Source organism: Salmo salar, chromosome ssa09 (genome assembly GCF_905237065.1).
Source record: "Salmo salar chromosome ssa09, Ssal_v3.1, whole genome shotgun sequence".
Lineage (NCBI taxonomy): Eukaryota > Metazoa > Chordata > Actinopteri > Salmoniformes > Salmonidae > Salmo > Salmo salar.
The window spans coordinates 121,319,280-121,331,851 of record NC_059450.1 but is presented as its reverse complement, the minus strand read 5'-3'; the positions used below and the strand labels follow the sequence as shown (position 1 = coordinate 121,331,851).

Genomic DNA, 12,572 nt, shown 5'->3' with positions numbered 1-12,572 from the left:
CACACACACACACACACACACACACACACACACACACACACACACACACACAAAGCAAACAGGGCAATCTTAACTCAGACAACACCTGAACAGAAGAATAAGCCGGGCTTTTGATTTAACTGGGGCCAAGATCATTTAGTACAGTTTTTTTCATTCGTTTTGTTGCTATTTAACAAGTATGTGACATTTCAAAACACTTAGTACAAAACTCCAAACTGGTGACACTTGTAATGCAGCAAGTCTTATTCTAAACTTTATATTGTGCATTCATTTTGTTTGTAGACATGTCTCACCACACAACCATTGATCCAAAATATAAATATACCGATATAATTACAACATAGGTGTACTGTAATAAAATTAAACTAGTTAAATGAATTAAAAAACATAACAATCGGAAGGTACTAGTTTGCATCAAGCCTGTCTTGAGCATTTGACCATTGGTTCTCATCTACATTGCAGTACATGTCCAGGGCCAAATGGGCACCCAGGGCACGGACAACCAGGGCATGTGCCCCGTGGCCCCCGACCTCCAGGGGGCCCCCAACCCCCCAAAAAATGCCCTGTAAATGTCCTCATTGTTCATGCACCTGGGGAAAAACCTTTTAGCATGGCGAATCCAAGCCTGACATAGGTCTGGATTGATGTCATTGCATGCCTCATCCATGGCCTGAAGGAGGGTGGCATGATTATGTCTTATGTGACTCAGTTCACCAGAGTTGTGGGTTCGATTCACACTGAGATCACATACAAAAATGTGTGGACTCACTCACTGCGTAAATGGCATATAAATGGTGTTTTCCAATGCAATTTTAGTAAAGCAGTGTGAAACACCCCCATCAAGAAGACCCCAGCAACTTAATTTTGTATACTTATTACTGTAATGCCAGTTGTCACATACCTTTGTATCATACATTGTTATAATTCTCTAAGTCTTCGGTGATGTTTATAAAGTGTAATACTGGGATGCAAACTCCAAATGGAATACATTTCAACTTTACAGCATATCTGACATGGTACAGGGGTCTTCTTTTTTAAGCCCATAACCATGTTTGTGAGGTGTATACATTTGTTTCAAAGTAGATTTGTTTAAGACTACCAATAAACACTCTGTGACCCTGATTTAGCCCACTGCAGTAAAAGGATCATTATTGGCCTCCCCCTCAAAGTCAGTATGACAAAGGAGCTGATCGTGGCCTACAGGAAATGGAGGGCCGAGCACGCCCCCATTCATATGGACTGGGATGTAGTGGAGCGGGTTTGAGAGCTTCAAGTTCCTCTGTGTCCACATCACTAAGAATCTATCATGGTCCATATACACCAACACAGGCACGACAATGCCTCTTCCCCCTCAGAAGGCCGAAAAGATTTGGCATGGTCCCTCAGCTCCTCAAAAAGTGCATCAGTGCACCAAGTGCATCAGCACTTGGTATGGCAACTGCTTGGCATCCGACTGCAAGGCACTACAGAGGGTAGTGCGTATGGCCCAGTACATCACTGGGGCCGAGCTCCCTGCCATCCAGGACCTCTATACCAGGGGGTGTTAGAGGAAGGCCTAAAAAATTGTCAAAGACTCCACCAACCCAAGCCATAGACTGTTCTCTCTTCTACTGCACAGCAAGCGGTACCCATGTACCAAGTCTGGAACCAACAGGACCCTGAACAGCTAATCAAATGGCTACCTGGACTACCTGCATTGAGCCTTTTTTGTACTAACTCTCTTGCACTTACTCTATGCACACATATGCATACTGATGCCACACACACACACTCACACATGCAGTACTCACACTGACACATACACATTTTCACACTCACCACGTACACTGCTGCTACTGTCTATCTATCCTGTTGCCTAGTCAGTTTACACCTACCTATATGTGCAGTAAATAGCTACCTCAACTACCTCGTACCCCTGCATATCGACTCGGTACTGGTACTCCCTGTATATAGCCATGTTATTACCTCGTACCCCTGCACATCGACTCAGTACTGGTACTCCCTGTATATAGCCATGTTATTACCTCGTACCCCTGCACATCGACTCAGTACTGGTACTCCCTGTATATAGCCTTGTTATTACCTCGTACCCCTGCTCATCGACTCGGTACTGGTACTCCCTGTATATAGCCATGTTATTTTCTACTCACTAAAATATATAGCCATGTTATTTTTACTTGTTATTTTTATTAGTTATTCACTGTATTTATTCCTCGTGTCACTATTTCTGTTTTCTTTTTTTATCTTTAACTCTTCATTGATGGAAAAGGACCCGTAACTAAGAGTTTCACTGTTAGTAAAATATACTGCTCAAAAAAATAAAGGGAACACTTTAACAATACATCCAAGATCTGAATGAAATAAATAATCTTATTAAATACTTTTTTCTTTACATAGTTGAATGTGCTGACAACAAAAATCACACAAAAATAATCAATGGAAATCCAATTTATCAAACCATGGAGGTCTGGATTTGGAGTCACACTAAAAATTAAAGTGTAAAACCACACTACAGGCTGATCCAACTTTGATGTAATGTCCTTAAAACAAGTAAAAATGAGGCTCAGTAGTGTGTGTGGTCTCCACGTGCCTGTATGACCTCCCTACAACGCCTGGGCATGCTCCTGATGAGGTGGCGGATGGTCTCCTGAGGGATCTCCTCCCAGACCTGGGCTAAAGCATCCGCCAACTCCTGGACAGTCTGTGGTGCAACGTGGCGTTGGTGGATGGAGCGAGACATGATGTCCCAGATGTGCTCAATTGGATTCAGGTCTGGGGAACGGGCGGGCCAGTCCATAGCATCAATGCCTTCCTCTTGCAGGAACTGCTGACACACTCCAGCCACATGAGGTCTAGCATTGTCTTGCATTAGGAGGAACCCAGGGCCAACCGCACCAGCATATGGTCTCACAAGGGGTCTGAGGATCTCATCTCGGTACCTAATGGCAGTCAGGCTACCTCTGGGCTGTGCGGCCCAGAGAAATGCCACCCCACACCATGACTGACCCACCGCCAAACCGGTCATGCTGGAGGATGTTGCAGCCAGCAGAACGTTCTCCACGGCGTCTCCAGACTCTGTCACGTCTGTCACATGTGCTCAGTGTGAACCTGCTTTCATCTGTGAAGAGCACAGGGCGCCAGTGGCGAATTTGCCAATCTTGGTGTTCTCTGGCAAATGCCAAACGTCCTCCACAGTGTTGGGCTGTAAGCACAACCCCCACCTGTGGACGTTGGGCCCTCATACCACCCTCATGGAGTCTGTTTCTGACCATTTGAGCAGACACATGCACATTCGTGGCCTGCTGGAGGTCATTTTGCAGGGCTCTGGCAGTGCTCCTCCTGCTCCTCCTTGCACAAAGGCGGAGGTAGCGGTCCTGCTGCTGGGTTGTTGCCCTCCTACGGCCTCCTCCACGTCTCCTGATGTACTGGCCTGTCTCCTGGTAGCGCCTCCATGCTCTGGAAACTACGCTGACAGACACAGCAAACCTTCTTGCCACAGCTCGCATTGATGTGCCATCCTGGATGACCTGCACTACCTGAGCCACTTGTGTGGGTTGTAGACTCCGTCTCATGCTACCACTAGAGTGAAAGCACCGCCAGCATTCAAAAGTGACCAAAACATCAGCCAGGAAGCATAGGAACTGAGAAGTGGTCTGTGGTCCCCACCTGCAGAACCACTCCTTTATTGGGGGTGTCTTGCTAATTGCCTATAATTTCCACCTGTTGTCTATTCCATTTGCACAACAGCATGTGAAATTTATTGTCAATCAGTGTTGCTTCCTAAGTGGACAGTTTGATTTCACAGAAGTGTGATTGACTTGGAGTTACATTGTGTTGTTTAAGTGTTCCCTTTATTTTTTTGAGCAGTGTAGTATTTTACAAACGTATAGTAAAATGAATTTTAACAAATGAGAAGACAATCATATCAAAAGTAATGTGAGCATTGCATTGTGAAAAGCAATGACTTTATATGAACACGTATTGCAATGTGAAACATTTATTTCTAGATGAAACACTGATTAAGTTTGGTGAAAAGTGACTTTATGATTTGATTTTGTGGTCTGGTAGTTAGTAAATTGAAAATGTGCTTAGAGTTTTGAAGCCACTGTATTTTCAATGATCTGTTTATAGTTTTGTACTAAGAGTTGTGAATCACATACTTATGAAAATTGCACTACAGCGATTGAAAACAAATGTGATATCAGAGGAAAACAGACATGATCAGCCAAGCACTGATGTAATGTTGTTTTGTAGTGAAACAGGAACTGTTGAGCAATTAAGAATGTCTCTTCCTGATTCTGGGTTCGAGTCCAGGCTCTGTCGCAGCCGGCCGCGACCGGGAGACCCATGGGGCGGCGCACAAATGGCCCAGTGTTGTTCGGGTTAGGGGAGGGTTTGGCCGGCAAGGATGTCCTTGTCTCATCGCGCACTAGCGACTCCTGTGGTGGGCCGGGCACAGTGCACGCTGACACGGTCACCAGGTGTACGGTGTTTCCTCCGACACATTGGTGCGGCTGGCTTCCAGGTTGGATGTGCGTTGTGTCAAGAAGCAGTGCGGCTTGGTTGGGTTGTGTTTTGGAGGACGCACGGCTCTCGACCTTCACCTCTCCCGAGTCCATCCGGGAGTTGCAGCGATGAGACAAGACTGTAACTACCAATTGGATACCAAGAAATTGGGGAGAAAAAAGGCCCCCAAAAAAATGCATAAAAAAATAAAAAATGATGTCTCTTCCTGGGACTGCGTTTGTGTGTGTGTGTGTGTGTTTTTGTGTGTAGACCACACTGCAGACTCCATTCTTTGGGTGTCACTCAATCCATTATCTAGAGCAGGGAAAATACTGGCAATTTTTTTCTCTCTTTAATTTCCAGCATTTTCTCTGTAATGTGTGAGTCTCTGTTGGTACACAAACATCCATAACATACAGTATTGATGTATGTATGTATGTATGTATGTATGTATGTATGTATGTATGTATGTATGTATGTATGTATGTATGTATGTATGTATGTATGTATGTATGTATGTATGTATGTATGTTTACTAGTGTTTCTGTTGCATAACTACTATGCGGTGCTGTGTTCCTGTGGCTTCAGGCGTGTTACCGGTCAGTGGGATGAGGGTGTACACGTCGGGGGAGGTGGAGGCGGTGAACGGCACAGATGTGCGGCTGAAATGTACCTTCCAGAGCAGCTCGCCCATCACCCCAGCAACGCTCACGGTCTCATGGAGCTTCCGCCCCCTCGAACCTGGCCGTGAGGAGTCAGTGAGTCACCCTGGCTGATTGTAGAACCCTCTGGGCATCCTCGAGATGTAGTTCAGCGACTGTGTGTGTGTGTGTGTGTGTGTGTGTGTGTGTGTGTGTGTGTGTGTGTGTGTGTGTGTGTGTGTGTGTGTGTGTGTGTGTGTGTGTGTGTGTGTGTTTATAGTCTGCATTCTGTTGTTTGTCAAGGACCTCTGAGTCAACCATCAACCTCCTTGTCAGCGTCATTTAGGAATCTGGCGGAACCGTTTAGAAAAATGACCCTGTTTTGGAAACGCTATTGTTGGAGAAACTCTATTAGAGGCGACAATCTAGTAAATTATATGCAATTAACTACCCTCTAATGAGATGCAATTTGATCTCATTAAGCATTGTGCCAATATATGCCAGGTGTTCTACTACCATGAGAGGCCTTACCCTCCCCCAGAAGGGCGTTTCCATAAGCGGGCGACATGGGCGGGTGATATCATGGGGCGGGACGCCTCCATCGTGGTGCGTGAGGTCAAGTTCACCTACAACGGGACATTCAGCTGCCAGGTGAAGAACCCTCCGGACGTCCACGGCAACATGGGGGAGGTGAAACTAACCGTGGTCACCACAGGTTAGTGTCTGTCTACTGTGAAGCGTACAAGGGTGTTGGGTTAAAATATACTGTAGACGTGTCTGCTGTCCAGTCTTTGGCCTTAGGCTGTGAAAACCTCCCAGGAATCTTTACAAAACCAATCTGGCCCATTTGTAATTTATTCAATCCAGCAGCTCCTTTCTCACAGTAGGTACTAGCTGACATTGCTACTGTAATGGGATAATATGTATGCTGTTGATACATAAAAAAAAATCCTAACACATCACATAAGGTCATCATCATGTACCTCCCCTGGGAACCAGCCATCTAGCCCTGTTTTAATAGAGAGTTTCCTCTTAGTCTATTTATTTCCCCCTCTTTTCTTTCCAGCCTCCTTCTCTGAGATTGTCATTCTGGCTGTAGCCATCGGGGGCGCCATCATGCTGATGGTCATCCTCCTCGTCATCATCATGTCAATAAGGCGATGTCTCAAGAAGAGACAGGAGGAGTGGTTGGAGGAACTGCCACGCAGAGAGAGAAAGGACCCTACATTGTGGTAAGACAGAGAGAGCGAGAAGGAGCGAGAGAGAGTGGGATCTCTCCAACCTGTCTTCCCTCTGGCTGGGCTCTGTTGGTGCTCACCTCTGGGACTGGGCTCAGTCAATTGCTCTGTCTGTGTGGACACTCTCCTCTGAACCTAGCTTTGGAACCAAAACCTGGACCAATCGTTGGGCAGATGTTTTTACAAAGAGCAGACTTAAATGCTAAAAGTGCCTTAGAATACTACTGTAGATTATCCATCTGCTGGATCCTGTATCTTACCGCCATGTACCTTTCTGGAAAGACAGTAGGCCTGCATTCATATTTTCCTGTATATCAAATGGGCTTCCGAACACATTTCCTGTTTAAGTGTAGATGTTTTATGACATAGTTGTGGAAAATAATGTACAGTATTTCTATTGTGATTTACTACTATCAGTTTCAAACTCTAACATCTGCCCTATCATTTTCCAATCGCATAGGACTTAGTAAGCCAATGCCCATGGTTGTATAGGTACCAGCAGTCTCTCTCTCATCTGGTTCAATGCATTTCAACCACAAGTCCACGACAAGATGTCTTTACATTTCTGTCTTAGTTTACTGCTGATCAATGATATTATTTGGTTTTGTCCTGAAGTGATTTTGTATTGCTAAACAGACGTTGTGTTTTTTATCAGTGAAAATGTTCAACTACTGCAGAAATACTCAAAATGCTGTCAATATTCACTGCAAGACCTAAGGCACTTGCTTAAAGCAGACATTTCTCAAATATTATAATCAATATACAGTTGATTATAACAACATTGTTAAATCATTATGTTCAAATTATTAAACATTTCAAAGAATTGTCTATTTCACTATGACTGTCACTGTATTGTAGTTTTTTCACCTTTAGACGGTTGAAACCCCATGTGTCTGTTTCAGACAGTGCAATTATGGTCAGTTGAACACATGAAATTCTATATCAGTAGTGTTCTTTATCTATGGTCTATGGATGAAGGGACTACTCTCTTTCTGTTGGGTTTTCAGATCCCTCTGCATTGGGTGCTTCTTTAGGTTTCAATTTAAACAACGTCACGTGTAACCACATATGCCTCACCAACAAAAGCCAACTCTACATCTTGGCGATGGAAGTATTTTTCTTTTACAACAACAAAATCCAGACCAATTGATTGATCCCGATCAAACATGGTGTTCCAAGAAGGCATCGCTTGAAGAGTTGTTATTTTCCTATTCATTGAAGAGGTGAAAGGCAAATTCATGCTCAACCTTTCCCAATTTTGACCTTTGCATGTGCGTATGTTCGTGTTTATGTGTGTGTCCCTGTTCCTGGCCTTGTCCTCTGTGTGTATGTGTGTATGTGTTTTAGCCACCCTGCAAGGGCCATCCACCTGTATATGGACGATGACGTGCTAGAGGTTGACAGCTCGGATGGTATGATCTCTGAGGCCAGCACTAAGGACCCCAGTTCCTCTGAGGAAGACGACAGGAGCTCTGACTACGATGGAGGTGATGACTCTGACTGAGATAGGGACAGTGGCACCACAGGAGGTTGGTGGCACCTTAATTGGGGAGGACGGGCTCGTGGTAACGGCTGGAGCAGAATAGGTGGAATGGTATCAAACACATCGTTTCCATGTGTTTGATGCCATTCCATTCGCTCCGTTCCAGCCATCATTATGAGCCGTCCTCCCCTCAGCAGCCTCCTGTGAGCGACACCGCTGAGCAGGGCCAGTTTAATGCAGGGGCTTACAGGGACTGAAGCACCTTGGCCCAAGCCCGTAGAGGGCCCAAGAGACAAAAATAAAATATATATACAGTATATATATATCACAGAAGGTTGGTGGCACCTTAATTGGGGAGGACGGGCTCGATCAATAGTTTCAAAAAAAGAACTGTGGATAAAGTTTTATCACAAGCCCGTACAGGTAACTCCTAAAATAAAGTTAACATAAAGTGTCTTAAAAGGCATCGATTCTACAAGTGGACCTAAACCATGACAGGAAAATGCACCCCACACCATAATATATACTTTGTGTCTTTCATTACTCAAGTATTTGCTTTATTTTGGCAGTTACTAGTATGTTTACAGTCGGGAAGGCTGCAATTTGGGCAGCAAGTGCGCCAAGTATACAGCTTGTCGCATTGTGGCCATAGACATACAATCCATAGAAAGGTATTGTAAACTCTTACCCTGGCAATTTGACTGTTAGACTCATGGGTACAATAGCAATGGCTGCCAGTCCGGATTTGAATGGGAACTGCCATCTATGGATTATATTATACAGTGGCAAGATAAATTATGTGAACCCTTTGGAACGACCTGGATTTCTGCATAAATTGGTCATACAATTTGATCTGATCTTCATTTAAGTCACAACAATAGACAAACACAGTCTGCTTAAACTAATAACACACAAACAATTATGCGTTTTCATGTCTTTATTGAACACACCATATAAACATTCACAGTGCAGGGTGGGAAAAGTATGTGAACCCTTGGATTTAATAACTGGTTGTCCCTCCTTTGGCAGCCATAACCTCAACCAAACGTTTTCTGTAGTTACGGATCAGACCTGCACAACGGTCAGGAGGAATTGTGGACCTTTCCTCTTTACAAAACTGTTTCAGTTCAGCAGTATTCTTGGGATGTCTGGTGTGGACCGCTCTCTTGAGGTCATACCACAGTATCTCAATCAGGTTGAGGTCAGGACTCCAGAAGGCATATTTTCTTCTGTTGAAGCCATTCTGTTGGTGATTTACTTCTGTGTTTTGGGTCGTTGTCCTGTTGCATCACCCAACTTCTGTTGAGCTTCAATTGGCGGACAGATAGCCTTACATTCTCCTGCAAAATGTCTTGATAAACTTGTGAATTTATTTTTCCGGCGATGATAGCAAGCTGTCCAGGCCCTGAGGCAGCAAAGCAGCCCCAAACCATGATGCTCCCTCCACCATACTTTACCGTTGGGATGAAGTTTTGATGTTGGTGTGCTGTGCTGTTCCTTAGTGTTGTGTGCTCCTCCAAACAACTCAACTTTAGTTTCATCTGTCCACAGAATACTTTGCCAATAGCGCTGTGGAACATCCAGGTGCACTTTTGCAAACTTCAAATGTGCAGCAATGTTTTTATTGGACAGCAGTGGCTTCTTCCGTGGGGTACTCCCATGAACACCATTCTTGTTTAGTGTTTTACATGTATGGTACTCGTCAACAGAGATGTTAGCATGTTCCAGAGATTTCTGTACGTCTTTAGCTGACACTCTAGGATTCTTCTTAACCTCATTGAGCACTCTGCACTGTGCTCTTGTAGTCATCTTTGCAGGACGGCCACTCTTGGGAGAGTAGCAACAGTGCTGAACCTTCTCCATTTATAGACAATTTGTCTTACCATGGACTGATGAACATCAAGGCTTTAAGAGATACTTTTGTAACCCTTTCCAGCTTTATGCAAGTTAACAATTCTTAATCTTAGGTCTTCTGAGATCTCTTTTCTTCGAGGTATGGTTCACATCAGGCAATGCTTCTTGGGAATAGCAAATTCACATTTTGTGAGTGTTTTTTATAGGGCAGGGCAGCTCCAACCAACATCTCCAATCTTGTCTCATTGATTGGACTTCTGGTTAGCTGACTCCAAGCTCCATCTATTCAATATTGACAAGAAAAATACAATAATTTGTGTTATTAGTTTAAGCACACTGTGTTTGTCTATTGTTGTGATTTAGATGAAGATCAGATTAAATCTCATGACCAATTTATGTAAAAATCCAGGTAATTCAAGAGTTCACATATTTTTTCTCGCCACTGTATATGGATTATATAATTTTTCAAAAATACATTAGAAGTTTGGAAACCAAATGCCTACTGCTGAAAAGAGAACCAATCTGTCTGTAGAAACAATATAATATTTTTTTTATCAGCAACTCCCAAATAGCTAATCTTGAGATAGACTATTGCCATGACGAGCACATTTGGCCATCACCGATGAGTAGCCTATGGCTTCATCTTCATCATTGGGTGAGTCAGTGTGCCACTGGAAAGTGTATTTAGTAGCCTACTGTACATACAGTTGAAGTCAGAAGTTTACATACACCTTAGCCAAATACATTTAAACTCAGTTTTTCACAATTCCTGACATTTAATCCCAGTAAAAATTCCCTGTTTTAGGTCAGTTAGGATCACCACTTTATTTTAAGAATGTGAAATGTCAGAATAATAGTAGACAATTATTTATTTCATCACATTCCCAGTGGGTCAGAAGTTTACATACACTCAATTAGTATTTGGTAGCATTGCCTTTAAATTGTTTAACTTGGGTCAAATGTTACGGATAGCCTTCCACAAGCTTCCCACAATAAGTTGGGTGAATTTTGGCCCATTACTCCTGACAGAGCTGGTGTAACTGAGTCAGGTTTGTAGGATCCTTGCTGGCACATGCTTTTTCAGTTCTGCCCACAAATGTTCTATAGGATTGAGGTCAGGGCTTTGGGTTGTCCACTCCACTACCTTGACTTTGTTGTCCTTAAGCCATTTTCCTACAACTTTGGAAGTATGCTTGGGGTCATTGTCCATTTGGAAGACCCATTTGCGACCAAGCTTTAACTTCCTGACTGATGTCTTGAGATGTTGCTTAAATATATCCACATAATTTTCCTGCCTCATGATGCCATCTATTTTGTGAAGTGCACCAGTCTCTCCTGCAGCAAAGCACCCCCACAACATGATGCTGCAACCCCCGTGCTTCACGGTTGGGATGGTGTTCTTCGGCTTGCAAGCTTCCCCCTTTTTCGTCCAAACATAACGATGGTCATTATGGCCAAACAGTTATATTTTTGTTTCATCAGACCAGAGGAAATTTCTCCAAAAAGTACAATTTTTGTCCCCATGTGCAGTTGCAAACCATAGTCTGGCTTTTTTATGGCGGTTTTGGAGCAGTGGTTTCTTCCTTGCTGAGCGGCCGTTCAGGTTATGTCAATATAGGACTCGTTTTACTGTGGATATAGATACTTTTGTACACCGGTTTCCTCCAGCATCTTCCCAAGGTCCTTTGCTGTTGTTTTGGGATTGATTTGCACTTTTCGCACCAAAGTACGTTCATCTCTAGGAGACAGAATGCGTCTCCTTCCTGAGCGGTATGATGGCTGTGTGGTCCCATGGTGTTTATACTTACGCATTATTGTTTGTACAGATGAACGTGGTACCTTCAGGCATTTGGAAATTGCTCCCAAGTGTGAACCAGACTTGTGGACTACAATTTTTTTTCTGAGATCTTGGCTGATTTCTTTTGATTTTCCCATGATGTCAAGCAAAGACGCACTGAGTTTGAAGGTAGGCCTTGAAATACATCCATAGGTACACCTCCAATTGACTCAAATGGTCAGAAACTTCTAAAGTCATCATTTTCTGGAATTTTCCAAGCTGTTTAAAGGCACAGTCAACTTAGTGTATGTTAACTTCTGACCCACTGGAATTGTGATACAGTGAATTGTAAGTTAGATAATCTGACTGTAAACAATTGTTGGAAAAATTACTTGTGTCATGCACAAAGTAGATGTCCTAACCGACTTGCCAAAACTATAGTTTGTTAACAAGAAATTTGTGGAGTGGTTGAAAACGAGTTTTAATGACACCAACCTAAGTGTATGTAAACTTCTGACTTCAACTGTATACACTGACTGTACAAAACATGCTCTTTCCATGACAGACTGACCAGGTGAATCCAGGTGACCTGTGATTTCTTAATCCAGGCCTGCCTCTGAGCATGGCAGCCGGGACGACATAACAGCAGGGATCAGGAGAAGAGAACATGAGGGGAATGCCTTTACAGTATTGTATCTCAAGCGGTGTTTGAAGAAGAGTCTAGAACAAGAATACATCAGAATCCTATTGGACATAGATGATGATGAAGTTTTAGAGGTGAAATAGGAAGCACCAGGCAGAATAGCAGACTAGTATGGCCCAAAGCAGGACAGAGGGAGAGGGACAGAACACTGCTACCTGAATGAGTTGAGGAGCTGCAGAAAGAAAAACTGGGATCTCACTTAACAAAAGGGAATGTATTACATCAAGAATGTTGGACTGATTTTAATAGTGGTCCGTTTATATGAAAAATAACAAGTATTGCAGTCTTACAACGAAGATGAACTATTCTCGGTGCTCGCCGGGGTGTGTGGGAGTTGAAGAGTCGCATGCAGTCAGATCTGAAAACCCTT

At 43.5% G+C, this 12,572-nt stretch overlaps 1 protein-coding gene across 1 annotated transcript in view; it reads left to right on the top strand.

The window, feature by feature from the left end:
- LOC106612638 (myelin protein zero-like protein 2) overlaps window positions 1-7,226 on the top strand; it is a 28,748-nt gene extending 21,522 nt beyond the window's left edge. The window contains exons 2-4 of the mRNA XM_014213992.2: window positions 5,095-5,264; window positions 5,652-5,862; window positions 6,214-7,226. Coding sequence (XP_014069467.1) covers window positions 5,095-5,264; window positions 5,652-5,862; window positions 6,214-6,383 — 551 coding nt within the window. The 3' untranslated portion in view covers window positions 6,384-7,226. The remainder of the gene's footprint in view (window positions 1-5,094; window positions 5,265-5,651; window positions 5,863-6,213) is intronic.
- The last annotated feature ends 5,346 nt before the right edge of the window (window positions 7,227-12,572 follow it).